The 18,478-nt window shown below is 43.3% G+C and overlaps 1 protein-coding gene across 1 annotated transcript in view; it reads right to left on the bottom strand.

Moving 5' to 3' along the window:
• cfap54 (cilia and flagella associated protein 54) overlaps positions 1-18,478 on the bottom strand; it is a 1,315,566-nt gene that overhangs the window by 122,539 nt on the left and 1,174,549 nt on the right. The window contains exons 53-54 of the mRNA XM_069909968.1: positions 16,640-16,745; positions 12,398-12,521 (exon numbers count right to left, since the gene is read on the bottom strand). Coding sequence (XP_069766069.1) covers positions 12,398-12,521; positions 16,640-16,745 — 230 coding nt within the window. The remainder of the gene's footprint in view (positions 1-12,397; positions 12,522-16,639; positions 16,746-18,478) is intronic.

The raw sequence follows: 18,478 nt of genomic DNA on the forward strand, positions 1-18,478 counted from the left end.
TTGTGGTACAAAACTTTTAGATAGGCATATGGATGTAAGAAAAATTGGGGGTTAAGGGTGCGAATTAGGGAAAAATTAGATCGTTGTGGAGTAGGTTTACAGAGTCGACATTACATCGTGGGCTGAAGGGCCTACACTGTGCTGTAATGGTTTTTGTTCTAACAGCATAAGATGTAATTGATCACAAGGTTGAAAATTACACTCAGCAACACCACTGGGCTTTGTGCAAAAGCCTCTCAAACATGTCAATTAGTGGGAGGAGTCACGTGATGGAGTAGTGGCCGGTCAGGGAATTCCAGCCCTCTCCGGAAAAGTTGAAAAAAAACGCACAAAACACAAAGGTACAAGAGTAAAAATTAAAACAAAGTAAAAATAAAGGTGAGAAGAAAATGGCAGCGAAGAGAGAAAAGTCGAAAACAACGGGAAGAAGAGAAGATGAAAGAACGTCAGAAGAAGAAGGTGAAGGCCTTACCTGTCCGAGGAGGCCCGCCGCGGAGAGAGAAGCCCGCTCCCTCAGGTCAGTGGAAGTCCTGGGCTCGGGACTACAAAAATGGCTCGCAGAGCCGAGTAAAAGTGTGCAACCGCGCATGAAAGAAAACACACTGACGGGAGGGGGGAACAGCTGCAGAGTCGATCTCCACAGCTAGGAGAGAGACACCTACAACACAGCAGCAGGTGCTGAACACAGAAAATAACGACAACAAGAAAGAAGAGGGTAAAAAGAAAACAAGGAAACAACAGATGGTCAACCCAGAGGAAGAAGAAGAAGAACAGAAAGAAATGGAAGAAGAAGAGAAAGGCAAGACAATGGATATATCTTTTTTTAAAGAATATATGGAATCAGTGAAAGAATGGCAATTACAAGAATTTAATGAGATAAAAAGAAGAATTAAGAGTGCAGAAGAAAAAATTGAATAAAATAGAAATGGTCATATCAGAGATAGGAAAAAGAGTGGATAATGTGGAAGAACGAGAAATAATCGTAGAAATGGAAGTAGAGGACTTAAAAGAGAAATTAGAAGAATCGAATAAAAAAGTTAAAGAGGCACATGAGCTGTTAGCTCAGAAGATAGATATAATGGAAAACTATAATAGAAGAAATAATATAAAGATAGTGGGCCTTAAGGAAGATGAAGAAAACATGTCAATTAGTGTAATCCAAAAAGCCCTCATGCTGTCTTGCATATAGAACATACTGACACTACCTGACAACACCATGAATGCTCAATAAATGTAAAGGAAGCCATGCATTGTTTCATTATATTTCTTGGATACATATTTTTTAGAGTAAGGTTTATTTTTGAAATGTAAAAATGTGCAGAATCTTTTGCGGCTTTCCCTCCTCCCAAGCCTGTGGGCACTGAAGGCAGTGTTAGCAAGTCTACCACCAGCATATCTGTCAGCAGTGCACTGCTCATCTGCCTGACCAACTGATTCAACACACGAAGTGCTGGAGAAACTTAGCAGGTCAGGCAGCATCCACGGGAAGCAATGGACAGGCGACATCTCAGACAGAAAGTCCTTCCCTGGAAACGTCATGATGACCCAACATGTTGACTGGCCATTGCTTTCCAAGGATGCTGCCTGACCCACTGAGTTCCTCCAGACCTCTGTGTTGCTGTAGTGTTCGTGCTACGTGAGTGTGGAGAATAATGACATGGACACCAAAGCCTTGAAAAACAAGACTGATTAATTGCTCTGGCCGTCACACTTATATGGGCCCCAGGCGCTGACATCAGGGCCCTGCATTATTGGAGCCCTGGCCTAGGATTGGCCCATGCTCCCACCAGAGTTCCCCATCTTCCCACCGTGCGGAGGTCACCTGGGACGACAGCCGGTATCACCCCCAGGTCTGCATGGTCACCACGTTCATCAGCCATTTTGCGAGCTGGTCCATATCTCCATCTTTACCACCAATATCGAGGATGAAGGTGGAACCATTGACACGAATGATTTTGTAGGGCTCCCTGTAGGAGGTCTCTGTGTGCCCCTTGGGGAGTAGTCAACCATGGTCAAGAAGCATCTTGTCCCACTAGAACCCACTATGTCAATGTTTACGTGGCTGAACCTGCACCGTGCTAGATCAAAAGTCTGTGTGGGGGCTCTCGAGTGAACCTGCACTTTGGAAGATTGACAGTTCATGCAGGTCTTGGCCTACTTATGGAGGCCGGGATAGATAAACCTGGAGGCCACCATTTTGACCGTGGCTCAGATTGGGGGATGCACCAGGTTATGGATAGCCTCAAAAGCCTGGTGCCTCCATGCAGCCGGAACTATGGGATGGGGGTTGCCGGTAGAGACATCACAGCAGTGTCAGGTTACCTGGGCCGACGGGGATGTCTTCCACCCTGAGACTGGAGATGGCTGTCCTATACACAAGGATATCTGTTGGGCGTGGTAGCCTCATTGAGGCCATGGTAGTCACCACATGGTTTCCAACACAGGAGGCCCAGGGACTGTTGGAGCACCGCACAATCCCCAGCTCCTTCATTTTCTTAAACTCCTTCGCGAGGCTGAGCTTTTTTGGGGGTGGGGAGTCCGCATGCCCTGGCATAGAGCAGGGGGCCCTCAGTCAAAATGTGGTGCCTCATCCCGTGCTTTGGCTCGGCCGTGGAGAACTGTGGCATAATTATCAAGGGGAACTCCGCCAGGATTTGGGCGAGTTCATTGTCTGAAAGTGTTATAGAGTTCAGGTGGGGGGGGGGGGGGCGGGTAGTTTGGCTTTCCCCCAGAGGTAGAGTCTGAAAGGTCTTGGTGTGCACTGAGCACTGTTTTTTGAGGTTGACCAGCAAGCAGTGGGCCCAAAGGAAGTCGGATCGCAGGAGCGATTGTGCCACTGCTGTGAGGGTAAAGGTCCACGTAAAGCGGCTGTTGCCAAACCGAAGGTGCGGGTCCAAAAAGTCTGAATGGAGGAGCTGTTGGCTGCCCTCAGTGCTGGGCCCTGTATGCCGTTCTGGGTGTCAAGGCTTGCTGTGGGGAGAGTGGGGGGGAGTAAGGCGCTTATCTCGGCGCCCGTGTCGACCAGGAAATGCCTGCCTGACAGTGAGTCCCTGATGTATAGGAGACTATCACATGGGCCACCGCCGCAGCCATCAATGACGGTTGGCCAGGGCGTTTCCTAAAAACCTTCAGGGTGGGCAGCATCGACGAGCCTCCATCACTGGTGGTAGTAGCATCGTTGTCCTGGGGTGTTCACTTGCCTCTCCGCTGGTCTTGGTCTCGCAGGCAGCTGGTCGTGGGGCTTGCTGATTTGGTCTAAGACAGCGCTGGTGTCCTTCTTCACTTCTGAACCTTCCTCACCTTCCCTAACTTCTCCCTTGGCTCCTCCCTGCATTTGCCAATAAAGGCTGGCGAGGGACAGGTCGCCATCTTTGGGGGAGTGGTCATCAATATGATGATCGCTATCGTCACTTCTGGCTTCGGATCAGCGATCGCTATGTTCACCTCTGGTCCCAGCCATGTGTGAATACTGGGGATAGCCATCTGGTGACTCTGAATCGGAGCTAACTCTGGCTTCTGTGACGCTGGATCAGAACAGGCCTCACAAGCTGGTGCGATCGATGATGAACGTTGAGGTAAACAGTTGCATCATGGGTTGTTTGTTTGACACAGTGAGCACTGAAAGTTTTATCCACACGGACTTAATAAAGTGCTGTGCACTGAAGGTGTCTCCGGAAAAGTGCCGAGTATCCCTGGCACCTAAAGCCCAGTCCACAGAGACGTGTGGGTACTGTCAGGTAGACTTAAGGGTGTGGGGCAGGGAGTACAGGGATTTAAAAATCATGGTAATGCCCAAACTCTGTGCGCCTGTTATCTTGGGGTTAGATCTCCAGTGTCAGCTGGAAAGGGTAAAGATGCAGTTTGACGGTCCCCACCCCCCCTATCATAATGCAGAATGAGGATTTCAGCCCAGCCAATGAGAATAAGCTGAGCAGTATGTGTGGGCTGTCCATCCTTCAGGTCCACTATTTGAGCACTTATCTGTGAATTGCAGATGGATAGCCGCCAAAAGCAGGAGATACAGCCCGGAGGGCAGGCTTTTCATTAAAACCAAAGTCCAGAGGCTGTTGGCCAAAGGCATCATCGAGCCCAGCAACAGCCCCTGATGAGCTCAGGTGTTGGTGGTACAAGTGGGGGAGAAGAACTGGATGATAATAGTCTACAGCCAGACTGTGAATAGATTTACGTTACTGGATGCCTACTCCCTACCCCGAATTGCCGACATGGTGAATGAGATAGCCCAATATAGGGTATTCTCCACCATAGACCTTAAGTTGGCATAGCATCAGATCCCAACCCAACCAGTCGAAAGGCCCTACATGGTTTTTGAAGCCGATGGCTGTCATTAACTGTGTCAGTTCCGCAGGGTGCCATTTGATCTGACAAATGGGATATTGGTGTTCCAAAGGTAAATAGACTGCATGGTGGACGATCACAAGCTAAAGGCAACATTCCAGTATTTGGATAACATCACCATATGCGGCCATGATGTGGAGAAATATGATATGAACCTAAGAGAATTCCTTGCCACAGCAAAAACCCTAAACCCTAAAGTGTTCCGCACTTCACAGCTGGTGATACTAGGGTACGTGTTGGAGGGAGGGATCATGTCCTCAGATCCTGAGAGAATGTTCCCCCTTAGGGAACTATCATTAGCGGCTTTCAGGTGGAATGGCTGGGAAAATGTGGCTCTGGAGCTGGCTGCGGGTGTGTGCGAAGCGACATTCAGGTGGCAGTGATGAAGGTGCTGTTCTGGGACCTGAAAAGTCTGCAGGGGGGAAAGGCCCCGCGGAGCAAATGCCAGTTCCTGTCGACTGTGGCCATAGTTGTACCTGCTTTCAGATGCCTAGGGGGAGCACTTGGAAGCGGAGAATACACCTACCCGAAGAGGGTTGGGTAAGTACTCCTCGGGTCAGGGTTCTTCACTTTCAGGTGGCCTCCCAACAGCCGCATTCGGGCACTGAAAAATAACCTGCATCCACTTCACAATCTTTGTAAGTAATGAGGATCCTCATGTCAGGATGTGTTCAGCTGTGGAAGTTAAAAGTATGATTGAGAAGATATCCCACATGGCCTTCAGATTATTGTGGAGAGAATGGTGACCTACAGGACTGAGCCTCTAACAAGAACTCTCACTCTGAATCCGAAGGCTAACAGATCCAAACTTCGGATGTTGGTCTCTATCTTGGCCTCAGCAACATTCAGAACGAGCCTCCGTGGCGAACTCTCATCCTGGTCCTGGGGATTTCCCTCCACTCTCCAACTTCCTTCACACCCTCCACCTCCTGATCCACCTCATCCTCCTCCCTTCCCTGAAACCTCCCCAACTCTGCATGGTCTTCATCATCCCCTCTGATCTTCCTCTCTCAGAGATGAACACTCTGTCCTCAGTAGAGGCCTCAACTTCATCTCCCTTCAATGAGTTCCGTGCTCACCTTGACGATGAACTCTTCCATCGGCTCAGTCTCCATGCCCTCGACTACAACTAGGAACATCATCATCAAATCGACAGTATGTTGTGGTTTGCCGCACTGACCTCTATCTGGCTGAAGCCAGATGACAACCCTCAGACACCTCCTCTTACTTACCCCTCCAATGGGACCCCACCAAATCTCATCAAACCACTGTATCGTGAACTATCTCTGAACTCACTGAATCCGGTCACCTCCCTGACACGGCCTCAAACTTGATTGTTTCCCAACACCACACTGTCCGTTTCTACCTCCTACCCAAGTTCCACAAACCCAAATATCCAAACCGACCCACTGAAATGGTCTTCTCTAACCTCGAGTCTATTTTTACCCCTGGTCCAGTCCCTCCCCATTTTTACCCGGGACACTTCACACAGTCTCCATTTCTTCAACTTCCAATTCCCCAAGTTCAATTGCCTCATGTTCACCATGGAACATCCTTATATACATCCATCCCCCAGAATGAAGGCCTTGTAGCCCTTTGTTTCTGACTGGACAATAGACCCAAATAGTCCCCCATACCCACCACCCAACTTTGGCTGGAAGAACTTGTCCTCACCCTCAATAACTTCTCCTTTGACTAATCCGAGTTTCTCCAGGTTAAAGTGTAACCATGGGAACCAGCATGGGCCCCAGAGATGCCTGCATTTTTAGTGGCTACATGGAGCAATCCCTGATATAGCAAAACAGGCAAGGCCCCTCAACACTTCATATCTGCTACACCAGGGGATCAAATACTGTTACACCAGGGGATAGAACACCCTCGACCAAGGCTACACCAGATATCAAACACTCTCCACCACTGCTACACCAGGAGATCGAACATCCTCACCCCCATGGCTACGTCAGGGGATTGAAGACACTAACTCAGTACTAGACCAGGGGATCGGACACTCTCCCCCACTGCTACACCAGGGGATCGAACACTCCACCCACCACTACAGCAGGAGATCGAACACTCTCACCCACTGCAACACAAGGGAATGGAACACTTGGACCACTGCTACACCAGGGGATTGAACACCTTTGACCATGGCTATACAAGGGGATCGAACATTCTCCCCCACTGCTACACCAGGGGATCGAATACTCTCTCCAACTGCTACACCAGGTGACTGAATATTCTCGCCCACAACACAAAAGGGGATCATACACTCTCACCCACTGCCACACCAGGGGATTGTACATTCTCTCCCACTGCTACATCAGGTGATAGAACACTCTCGCCCATTGCTACACTAGAGGATTGAACACTCTCACCCACTGTTACACCAGGTGACTGAATATTTTCGCCCACTACCACAAGAGGGTATCAAACACACTCTCCCATTGCTACACGAAGGGATCAAACACCCTCACCTACTGTTACTCCAGAGGACTGAACGCTCTCACCCATTGCCACACCAGGGGATCAAACACATTCATCCACTGCTACACCAGCTGATCAAACACTGTCTGCCACGACTAAACCAGGGGTTTGAACACTCTCACCCACTGCTACACTAGGGGATCGAACACTCACCCCCACTGCAACACCAGGCGATCAAATACTGTCCACCACAACTAAACGAGGGGATCGAACTCTCTCACCCACAGCTGCACCAGGGGATCGAACACTCTCACCCACTGCTAAACCAGGGGATCGAACACTCTCACCCACTGTTACACCACGTGAGTGAATATTCTCGCCCACTACCACAAAAAGGGATCAAATACTATCACCCACTGCTACACAAGGGGATGAAACACCCTCACCCACTGTTTCTCCAGAGGACTGAACACTCTCACCCAATGCCACACCAGTGGATCGAACACTCTTACCCACTGCCACGCCAAGTGATCAAACACTTTCACACACTGCTACAGCAGGGGATCGAACACACTCACCCACTGCTACACCAGGGAATTGAATACACTAACGCACTGCGACACCAGGGGATTGAACACTCTCGTCCACTGCTACAGCGGGGAATCAAACACTCTCATCCACTGCTACACCAGGGGATCAAACACCCTTGTGTGTGTGTGTGTGTGTGTGTGTGTGTGTGTGTGTGTGTGTGTGTGTGTGTGTGTGTGTGTGTGTGTGTGTGTGTGTGTGTGTGTGTGTGTGTGTGTGTGTGTGTGTGTGTGACTGAGAGTGTGTGAATGTTTTCCAGAGCAAGTTTTGGGATTAAAATCAATGGGGCTGTGAGCTGATTTAGATTTATCATTTTATGAGTCCAATTGGGGGAAGAGAGGTGGCTGAAGCTTTCCGAAGTTGTCTGACACCTGTGGGAGGGATTTATTTCTGTCCACACCCAGCTAAGTGGGGAGTTAATACTTTGTAGTCCTGTTGTGATCATTTATCAAGGGAAGCTTTCAGATTAAATCTTTTTTTGAACTATTAGAAGAGATAGAAAGAAAGGGTGGGCTTTTAAGGGGAGTTTTAAGGTTTTTTTGAGTTAGTAGAAGGGATAGAAAGTTAAGGGCTTTTTTATATTTGCTGTTTGAGTTTTACTTTGATAATAATGTCGAATATAAACTTTGCACCATTTAATGTTCAGGGTTTAAATAATCCGATTAAGAGAAAATGTGTTTTAGCTTATACAAAAAAGATGAAAGTTGACATTGCTTTTTTGCAGGACACTCATTTAACCGAAAAAGTACATTTGAAATTGAAGAGGGACTGGGTTGGACATGGATTTTCATCTTTAATTCAAAAGCAAGAGGAGTGGCAATTTTGATTCACAAGAAAATACCATTTGAACTTGTTTCTTTCTCAGAAACAGTTGATTGTATTTGGTTTGTATGATTAATTGTAAATTGTTTGCTGAGTCATGGTCTTTATTGAATATGTATGCACCTAATGTTGATGATGAACAGTTTGTGTCTGAAGCTTTCTTAACTTTTAGTCAAGCTAAGGAGAATATTTTGATTGGGGGGAGACTTCAATTGTGTGTTAGACCCATCATTGGATAAATTTCTGAAAGTTGTGAAAAAAATTGAAAGCAGCAGTTCAATTGGTTTCTTTGATGAAAGATCTGAATTTGATAGTCTGGAGAAGATTAAATCCTACTGAGAAAGATTTTTCATTTTATTCTTCCCATCATGATTTATTTTCTTGGATTGACTTTTTTTTGGCATCAGCACATTTGCAAGCACATTTCACTCTAGCTGAATATAAGAGCAGGATAATTTCTGACCATTCTTTGCTGTTTATTTTTTGTGTGGGACCAGAAGTTAATCAATCAATTTTTCACTGGAGGTTTAATGTAATGCTATTGAAAAAAACAGAATTTGTAAAATTTATTAAGCATCAAATTGCTATTTATTTAGATTTTAATAAGAATACAGTCAGGAGTAATTTTATTGTATGGGATGTTTTAAAGGCATTTCAATGTGGTCAAATCATTAGTTATGTATCAAAGGAAAAGAAGAAATTTCTGGTAGTGTCTCAGTTGTTGGAAAAATAAATAGCAGAATTGGAAAAGGAATTTCAGAGGAATTCTACAGAAGATAATAGGACTTTTTTGACAAAATTGAAGCTAAAATATAATATATTGCAAACTGACCAATTTGAACATTTGATTCAAAGATCTAAGCAACAGAGCACATAAAGTCTTGGCATGGCAATTGAAAACTGAACAAGCTTCAAGGATTATTAATGCTGTGAGGAAGGACAATTCAGTTACTTTTAAACCTCAGGAAATTAATGACCAAATTTTGTCATTTTATCAGAAATTATATGCTTCTGAGGGAGTGCGAGATGATGGTTCTATTGAAGCTTTATTGAAGGAAGAGGATGTGAGAAAGTTGGATTCTCCTTTTACAGATTTAGAAATAAAGGATGTTATTCAACAAATGCCTAATGGGAAATCACCAGGAGATGATGGGTTCACTGCTGAATTTTATAAAGTTTTTTATGATGATCTGTCCTCTGCATTCATGGATGTTCCTAATCAGGTAACTCAGGAACAAGCTTTACCAGACTCGTGTTTGAGTGCAATAATAAAAAAAAGGCAGAGACCCTTTGAAGGTTTCTTCTTATTGACCAATTTCTTTATTAAATGTGGATTATAAAATAATAGCCAAATTATTAACAAATAGATTAGCAAAGTTTTTACCACAATTAGTACATCCTGACCAGGCTGGTTTTATTAAAGATAGGTATGCTTTGGATAATATCCTTAGAGTGGTTTCATTGATCAATGCTTCATGTCAGCAACCCAACCTACCAATGGTAGTATCATTAGATGCTGAAAAAGCTTTTGATAGGGTCGAATGGAATTTTTTATTTAAAGTTTTGGAGAAATATAAATTTGGACCCTTACTTATGGTTGGGTGAAGGCATTATATAATAATCTTGTAGCAAGGGTGGTGACAAATGGTCTAACTTCTTCCTTTTTTAAATTAATACATTCAACTCGTCAAGGTTGTCTTTTGTCGCCAGACCTATTTGCGTTGGTCATTGAACCATTAGCTCAGGCTATCAGGCAGAATGAGAATATTACAGGTATAAGGATTGGACAGGATGAATATAAGATCAATTTATTTGCTGATGATGTTTTGATATATTTAACTAATTCGAATCAATCTTTAATTTATCTGCAAAATTGTTTAGAATTATATGGTAAATTATCTGGATATAAAGTGAATTGGGATAAAAGTGAAATAGTACCAATTTCTGAAGGAAATTATGATCAATCTAGACAAATTAGTAAATTTTGATGGACTGATAAAATTAAGTACTTAGGGATAATGATTGATGCAAATTTTCAATTATTGTATAATTTAAATTACGTTCCACTAATGAGAGAGATTAAAGCAGATTTGATTAAATGGAAAGATTTACCTTTAATTTTAATAGATTGAATAAATTGTATAAAGATGAATATTTTTCTGTGAATTCAATATTTCTTTCAATCAATTCCTTGTTCTCTTCCGAAATCCTTTTTTCAAGATTTAAATAAAGTAGTTTGAGAATTTTTATGGAAAGGGAAATTAGTAAGAGTAACGAAGCATAAATTGACCTGGCAGTATGCTTTGGGAGGTTTGCAATTACCTAATCTTTTAAATTATTATGAAGCAGCTCAATTAAGATTTATTAATCGTATGTTAGATATTTTGAACCTTCCTAGTTGGGCGAGGGTGGAATTGGCTGCGATATTGTAACCTTGTCCCCATCAATTTGTATTTAAATGGAATACTGTCTTACTACAAAAATATAATGTACCAATTTTGAAACATTTATTAGAAATTTGGACTAAAAGGAATTTATTAATAGGATCAAAAGGTAGTTTTTCAGTTCAAACCCCAATACATCAAAATAAATTGATTCCTTTTTCATTGAATAATAGAGTTTTAGAAGATTGGTGGATTAAAGGAATAAAAAGATTGCAGAGTTGTTGGAAGAAGGTAAATTTTTATCATTTAATCATCTTAAAGAGAAATTTGGGATTTTAGCAAATTCTCTGTTTATTATCAAATTAGGTCATTAGTGAAAGATAATTTTGGAAGAGAAATTAAAATTCTAAGTTAACTAAATTTGAATGTATGGTTTCATATATTTCAGATAAAGGTTTTATATCAGAGATGTTGCATTATTACAAGATACAATGGTTAATTTTTTTTAGATGCTTCTAGGATTAAATGGGAGCATGATTTAAGTTGTGAGATTAGTCGGGTGGATTGTGTGTGTGTGCTTGTAAGAGTGTGAGTGTTTGTGTGAGTGTGAGTGTGTGATTGTGAGTTTGTGTTTGTGTGAAAGAGTGTGTGTATTTATATGTGTGTGATTGAGTGTGTGTGTTTGTGTGAGTGTGTGTATTTATAATGTCTGTGTGATTGTGAGTGTGTGTTTGTGTGAGAAAGTGTGTGTATTTATGTGTGTGATTTTGAGTGTGTGTACTTCTGAGACTGTGTGTTTGTGTGAGTGTGTATGTTGGTGTGAGTGTGTGTGTGATTGTGAGAGTGTGTGTATGTGAGAGTGTGTGTGTTTGTGTGAGTGTGTGTATGTTTGTGTGAGTGTATGTGTGTGATTGTGAGAGTGTGTGTGTTTGTGTGAGTGTGTGTATGTTTGTGTGAGTGTGTGTGTGTGATTGTGAGAATGTGTGTTTGTGTCAGTGTGTGTATGTTTGTGTGAGTGTATGTGTGTGATTGTGAGAGTGTGTGTGTGAATGTGTGATTGTGTGTGTGTTTGCGTGATTGTGTGTGTGTTTGTGTGAGAGAGTGTGTGTATTTATATGTGCATGTGTGCATACAAACACACACACAATCACACAGAGCAATTAACAAATAGCAGAATGAACTGATTTATTGAAGGTAAGTTGAGGTGAATGAACTTAAATGCTGAAATGACAACACGATGATGCAGAACGCAAGTGCTGATGACACGAAGCTTCTCTTGCTCAGCCTTTTGGCGAATTAGAGGTAGGGCTGCAGACTCATGTGATTTGCCCGCCCAACATTTTCACACCGCTGGTTCACAGGAAAATTTCCTTGGAATCCCCATTTCACATGGTGGTGTGAAAAAGCTGTTGTCACCTTACAGCAAATGTCTCATTTTCTGTTACATTTTATTTTTAATCTAATCAAAGTACACAGAACACAAATGTGACACAGCAATAATTTCCCAGAGCATCTAAAAACCATAGCAATTTCCTTTCTGTGGAAATGCAGAGGACTGTGATATTTCTGATTTATATCAGGTGAATATCTCCAGATCACCCTGAAACATAAACTCAGTTTTTCTCTGACATGCTCTGTCTGTCCAGCATTTGCTGTTACTGTTTTAGGATCTCAATCAAGGTCCTTTCTTCATCTTTGAAGCTCTTCAGTGTTTTACATATTCCGGATCAGTGCAAACTCTGAATACTGTAGCCTCTTGACAAATTGTTATACAAGTGAAAGAATCTGAGCTATTTCTAAGGCAGAAATGGAAACCACAATACCTTTCTTTTGTCCCATGCCATATATCTGGGCAGTCAGAGCCGTCACCAAAGCCAATCGACATTTCATCCAAACACCGATATGCAAACGCTCACGTGCTTCGACATTCAGATGGTCTTCAGGTTGCTGAGGAGAAATAGTTTCCACTACAATTTGACTTTTGGCAGAATGAAAACACATATTTTATTTATTTTAATCTAAACCATACTGGGCAGAAGGCACAGAAGCCTGAAGACCAGTCCCTCTGGATTCAAGAACAGTTTCTTTCCAACAATGAACAGTTCCTACAACATAATCAGAAATTACTTCAGCACCACAAAATGACCTGTCCACACAACCAAGATGCCACTCTTCTCTTGCACCAAAGGTGGCAGTGAATAATTATTTATCTTTTTTATATTTGTTATCGCTTTCTGTTCAGGGTTAGCAATGTTGGAGTTGTATTTTTTTATATATACAAACTACTGGAATCTTTACCTTCTTTTACAAGTCTGTATTTTGATGTTTTTGCACATTGTACAATAAACTCATGATCATTTGCCAGGTTTATGACCATTCAGTCAATACCCTGTGCTCCTATCACAACGTCCACATCACATAACCTTCCATTTTCACCTGATTCCTTCCATCATAGGCTTATCATATGAGGAATGTTTGAAAGCTCTGTTTTGGAAAGATGAGGGGAAATCTCATTGAAACTTGTTGTATACTGAACAGAGTGGGCAGAGTGGACATGGGAGGCTGGCGAGACTGGGAGCAGAGGGCACAGCTGCAGACACTTCCCTTTAGAATAGAAATGTGAAGGAATTTATTTACCCAGAGGGTGAGAATCAATGGAATCAATCCCTACTGTAAATGGCTGTGGAAGTCAAGTCATTGGGTATTTTAATACAGAAGGTGACACATTCCTGATTAGAAAGGGAATCAATGGTTACAGGAGAAGGCAGGAAAATAGGGTGGAAAAGGATAGTAAATTAGCCTTGAGAGAAAGGCAGGGAGAGCTGAATAGCTTAATTCTGGCCCGTCTTATGATCTTGTGGACTCAACCCCTCACCCTGCATCCCTCCCTCACCCTGCATCACCCTCCCTCACCCTGCATCACCCCTTCACCCTGATCACCCCCTCACCCCCTCACCCTGCATCCCTCCCTCACCCTGCATCACCCCCTCACCCTGCATCACCCCCTCACCCTGCATCACCCCCTCAACCTGTATCACCCCCTAACTATGTATCACCCCCTCACCCTGTACCACCCCCTCACCATGCATCACCCCCTCACTTTGTATCACCCCCTCACTCTGTATCACCCCCTCATCCTGTATCAACCCCTCACCCTGCATTACCCCCTCACTCTGCATCACCCCCTCACCCTGCATCACTCCTTCACCCTTCATCACCCCCCACCTTTGATCCCCCCTCACCCTGTATCACCCCTCACTCTGTATTAACTCCTCACCCTGTATTAACTCCTCACTCTGTATCATCCCCTCACCCTGTATGTGGTTGTATGAGGCAGCCCCGATGTACTGATCGATATATGAGAGGAAGGGTTGCATCTTGCCTCTGTAGGGTTGCAGCAAAGATTGCTCCACAAAGCCCACAAACAGGCAGGTGTTGCAGCGACCCATGGGGGTACCCATGGCCACTTCTTTAATTTGGAGGAATTGAGATGAGTTGAAGGAGAAGTCGTTTAAAGTGAAGTCAAGTTCTGCCAGGAGGGGGTTGGTGGTGTAACCTTTAGAGAATCCTGATCTTAGTCTCCTAATTCCTTCTGGACCTGCACTTTCTGATTTCTCTCCAGATTAGGAAATGTCTATTTCTTTAATCCTTATTTCAAAGTGCATAATCGTACCCCTCGGCCTGCTGTATTCCATCTGCCACTTCTCTGCCCATTCTTTACTTGTCCAAGACCTTCTGCAGACTCCCTATTTCCTCAACAGGACACGACCCTCCACCTATCTTCGTATCTTCCACAAATTTGGCTACAAAGTTATTAATTTTGTCAACCAAATAATTTAAACAGTGTGAAAAGTGGTGGACCCAACACTGACCCCTGCAGAGCACACCACTAGTCACTGGCATGCGTCCAGAAAATGTCCCATTATTCCTGTGCTTTGCTTTCTCTGCAAGTCAGCCAATCTTCTGTCCATGGTCTACCTTTCCTATCATAGCATGTTGAGCAGCCACATGTGCAGAACCTCGTTGAAAACCTCTGAAAATCTAAGTGTACAACATCTATTTGACCCGACTTTGTCCCGTTCTTACTTTCTCAAAAAATTCCAATGGATTTTCAGGCAAGTTCCTCCCTTGAAGGAAGAGCTTTCAGCTTCTCAATCCCCTTAGTAGCAGCTACTACACCTATTTCTGCATCTGGCTTCCTCGAATTTCTGGCATGTCACTGGTGTCAAGTCAAGTCACCTTTATTTGTTGTTCATACCATAACTTTTAATGCAGTGTTGGTAAAGACGAGGTCATGTTTCTCCAGGACCATGGAGCAGATTTACATAAATAGGAACAAAAACCATGATATAGTAGAACACATTAGTTCAAGGAATTGAGGAGCCTGATGACTTGGGGTAAAAACTGTTGCACAATCTGAACATGCAGGCCTGAATGCTACACGTCCAGATTGTGCAACAATCTTCCTCCCGCAGTGAAGTACAACATGAAAATCTGGAGACACTATGGTTGAAGTCAAAACACAAACTGGAGAAACTCAGCAGGTCAAGCAGTGTCTTTTAGAGAGCAAAGGTACAAACACATAATCCACGTTTCAGGCTTGAGACTGTGAGAGATGGGAAAATTGATCTAAAATTATGAACATGGAAGAAACTAAAATTCATCAGTTAATGGCTGTAACCAGTACAAACAGGATAAGCTTGGGGATTAGGATGCAGGAAAGCAGAGTCAGCACGATTAACATAAGAATCTTCTGTGTGACAAGAGCCACCATAAGACTAAGAAAAGGAATGGTAAGGTACAATAGAATGTAGGAAATTGAGGTAGTCTGGATCAGATAAAGGTCTCCTAGCCCTGGATAGAAGTACCAAGTCCTACATATCTAATTAGCTAACCATACACAGATTTATACATATGAAATTAGCCAACCCTAGATAGAATGAGTCAACTCCGCATACCAAGAGATTGTAGCCCCGAGAATCAGGAAGGTGTGAATAAGGACAATGACATGATGGGACACCCACAGGATACCCCCTGGTCCTCCAAGTGTACTGAAACTGCACGTAGGCAGGAAGGATTACCTATGCCAAACCCATCCAGGGGGCAGAAGAATGTAAGGGGGTGGGCACTCTGATACTGAAATTGACGGTATAAAAGTTGGGTGAGCCCCACTATGTGTGTGTATTCCCAGGGTAAGGGGAAGCACCCAACTTTGCATTGTTGTAAAATAAATGGAGGGGGTGAGAGGTGGAGTTGGGAGACAGAGATTCTGATTTCACATTTATTGTCAGAGTACATATAACCCTGAGATCCTTTTTCCTATGGGTAAAGCAGAATCACCACTAATTGGTAGTGCAAAAAGAACTGTACATAATCTAAACCAAAAAAGAAACATAAACAAACTGACTGTGCAATACAGAGAGGAAAAACAAAGTGCAAAGTAAGAGTCCTTAAATGAATCTATGATTGAGTTTGTTTTTGAGGAGTCTGATGGTGGAGGGGTAACAGCTGTTCCTGGTCCTGGTGGCGTACGTCTTGTGGTACCCATACCTCTTTCCTGATGGCAGCAGCAAGAACAGAGTGTGTGTTGAGTGGTGTGGATCCTTGATGATTGCTGTTGCCCTCTGATGGCAGCATTCTTCCATGTAGGTATTCTTGATGGTGGGGAGGGTTTTGCCTGTGATGTCCTGGGCTGTGTCCACTACTTATTGCAGAGCTTTACACTCGGGGCTTTTGGTGCCCCCAGACCAGACCGTGATGCAGCTGGTCAGCACACTTTCCACTATACATTTGAAGAAATTTGCCAGGGTTTCTAGTGACAAACCAAACCTCTGCAAACTTCTGAGAGAGTAAAGGTGCTGATGTCCTTTCTTCATGATGCAATTAGTGTGTGGAAGTGGGTGTTGTGTGGAAGAAAAAAAATACAGGTGGGAGAGGAAGGATGAAGACAAACAGATGCCAGAAGGTGATAAAGCAGAAACACAAAGACCACTTTCTCCCCGTTCCCCACTCCCCGTCCCCATACAGGGTATTGATGAATCATCATAATTTAATGTTTTACTCACAGAGCTTTTTAATACACTTCTAGATACTGTTTGACGGCCTTGCTTGTGTTTCGCAAAGATCTTTGCCCTTTGCAAAAGTTGAACTGCAGATAAAGCAATAGCAGCACTGTAAAAAAGGCAATAGTTGAAAGTGTGTTAAATGGTGGAAAACTGTTAAACTCACAAACCATGGCTCAACATCCTCAATGCAAGCCCAGATTCAGCAACACAATGAAGACGGTTAATAAAGTTTAATTGCCCAAAGTGGGAATGTTTCTATATGTACTGTGACAGAGTATCTAGAGGTGGTTTAGAAAGAATTGCTCAAGCAGGTTGCACACAAACATTTTAAAACACAGAATATTTGCAGGACTTTTGCAGAATGCTCTTTGCAGAGGAGCAACAAAGTAGCAACATTCAGCAACTTGCCTGGGAGATCATGTGATCTTTGCAGGCAGGACAGAACAATTTTGACCTCAGAGAGGGAGGGTGTGAAACAGAGAGGGAGGGTGTGAAACAGAGAGGGAGGGTGTGAAACAGAGAGGGAGGGTGTGAAACAGAGAGGGAGGGTGTGAAACAGAGAGGGAGGGTGTGAAACAGAGAGGGAAGGAGTCACAGAAATCAGTTCCAGGCGGACAAGCTGGCAAACTTTGGAAGGCTGCCTGGTCAAAGGAGAAGACTGGTTGTGTGAAAGGTGACCTGAAAGAAAGAGGATTATCTGGAGAACCCTGAAGGGGGGAATTTTCATCAGGAAGACTGATTGAGAAGGAATCAGTTGTGGATGTCCTGGAAAAGGAATTTCTCTCTGAAAACCAGAAAGAACCCTCCTGAGTGGTAACCATTTGCTTGTTAAGCACCAAAGACTGGTGAACTCGGTTAATGCTAACTTCTGTGCACAGTACAAGAATTGCCTGTAACCAGTGAGATTGGACTATGATCCAAAGAACTTTTCTAATCTTAAATATACATTACACACACCTGCGCTTCGTATTTGAGGGGGGGGGGAATTAAGTAGGTTAGGTAGGTTAAGTCAGTAGGTTAAGTAATGTTTAATTCTGTTTTCTTGTTCAATTATAATTAAAAACTACTTTTGTTTAGTAACCCTGTGTTGTGGTGAATATCTATTGCTGCTGGTTTTTGGGGTCCTCTGGACTCCGTAACATTTTATGGGGCTCGTCCTTTAGGATTTGAACATTGCAATTTGGAGATTTATTAGTTAATTTTTTTTGCAACCTATTGTGTCTGGAACTTTTGCAAGCTAACTTAAAAGCTGGTGCCTGGAAAAACAGCAGCAATGGATGTTGATACATTTTTGTTACAACCATCACCTGAAGAGCATGAGAAAAGAGGAACTGATGGCTATTTCTAAGGCATTAAAACTGACTGAAGTTAAACATTGGATGAGGAAAGTACAAATTCAGAGGATTATAGTGAAATATTATATAAGTGAGGGTAAATTTGTTCAGAAGGACTTAGAAAATTTTCCAGAGGATTGATCTGGTGAGTTGCAATTGGAATTAGAAAATTGAGGGTGCAAGAGGAAAGAGAGAAACTTAATTTTGAGTTGCAGAGACAACAATATGAGGCAGACCAAGCTGTAAAGCAAATAGAAGAATCTGAAAAGCAAAGAGAAGGGGTTGAAAAACAAAGAGTCTGAGGAAGAGGAAATATCAGGCGGAAAAGGATATATGAGTTCGAGTTAGCTGAAAGACAGTTTAAATTAGAGTGGTTGAAAATTGAGAGGGAGGAAAGTAAGAGAGCGGATGCTATAACTCCTGGGGAGAGGTTCTGGTGAGTAGAGAGGTCAAGCTAGGGCCTCTTTTTGATGAGGGAGATATAGATACCTATTTTCAGCTTTTT

The sequence above is a fragment of the Narcine bancroftii genome, chromosome 13, assembly GCF_036971445.1.
Source record: "Narcine bancroftii isolate sNarBan1 chromosome 13, sNarBan1.hap1, whole genome shotgun sequence".
Lineage (NCBI taxonomy): Eukaryota > Metazoa > Chordata > Chondrichthyes > Torpediniformes > Narcinidae > Narcine > Narcine bancroftii.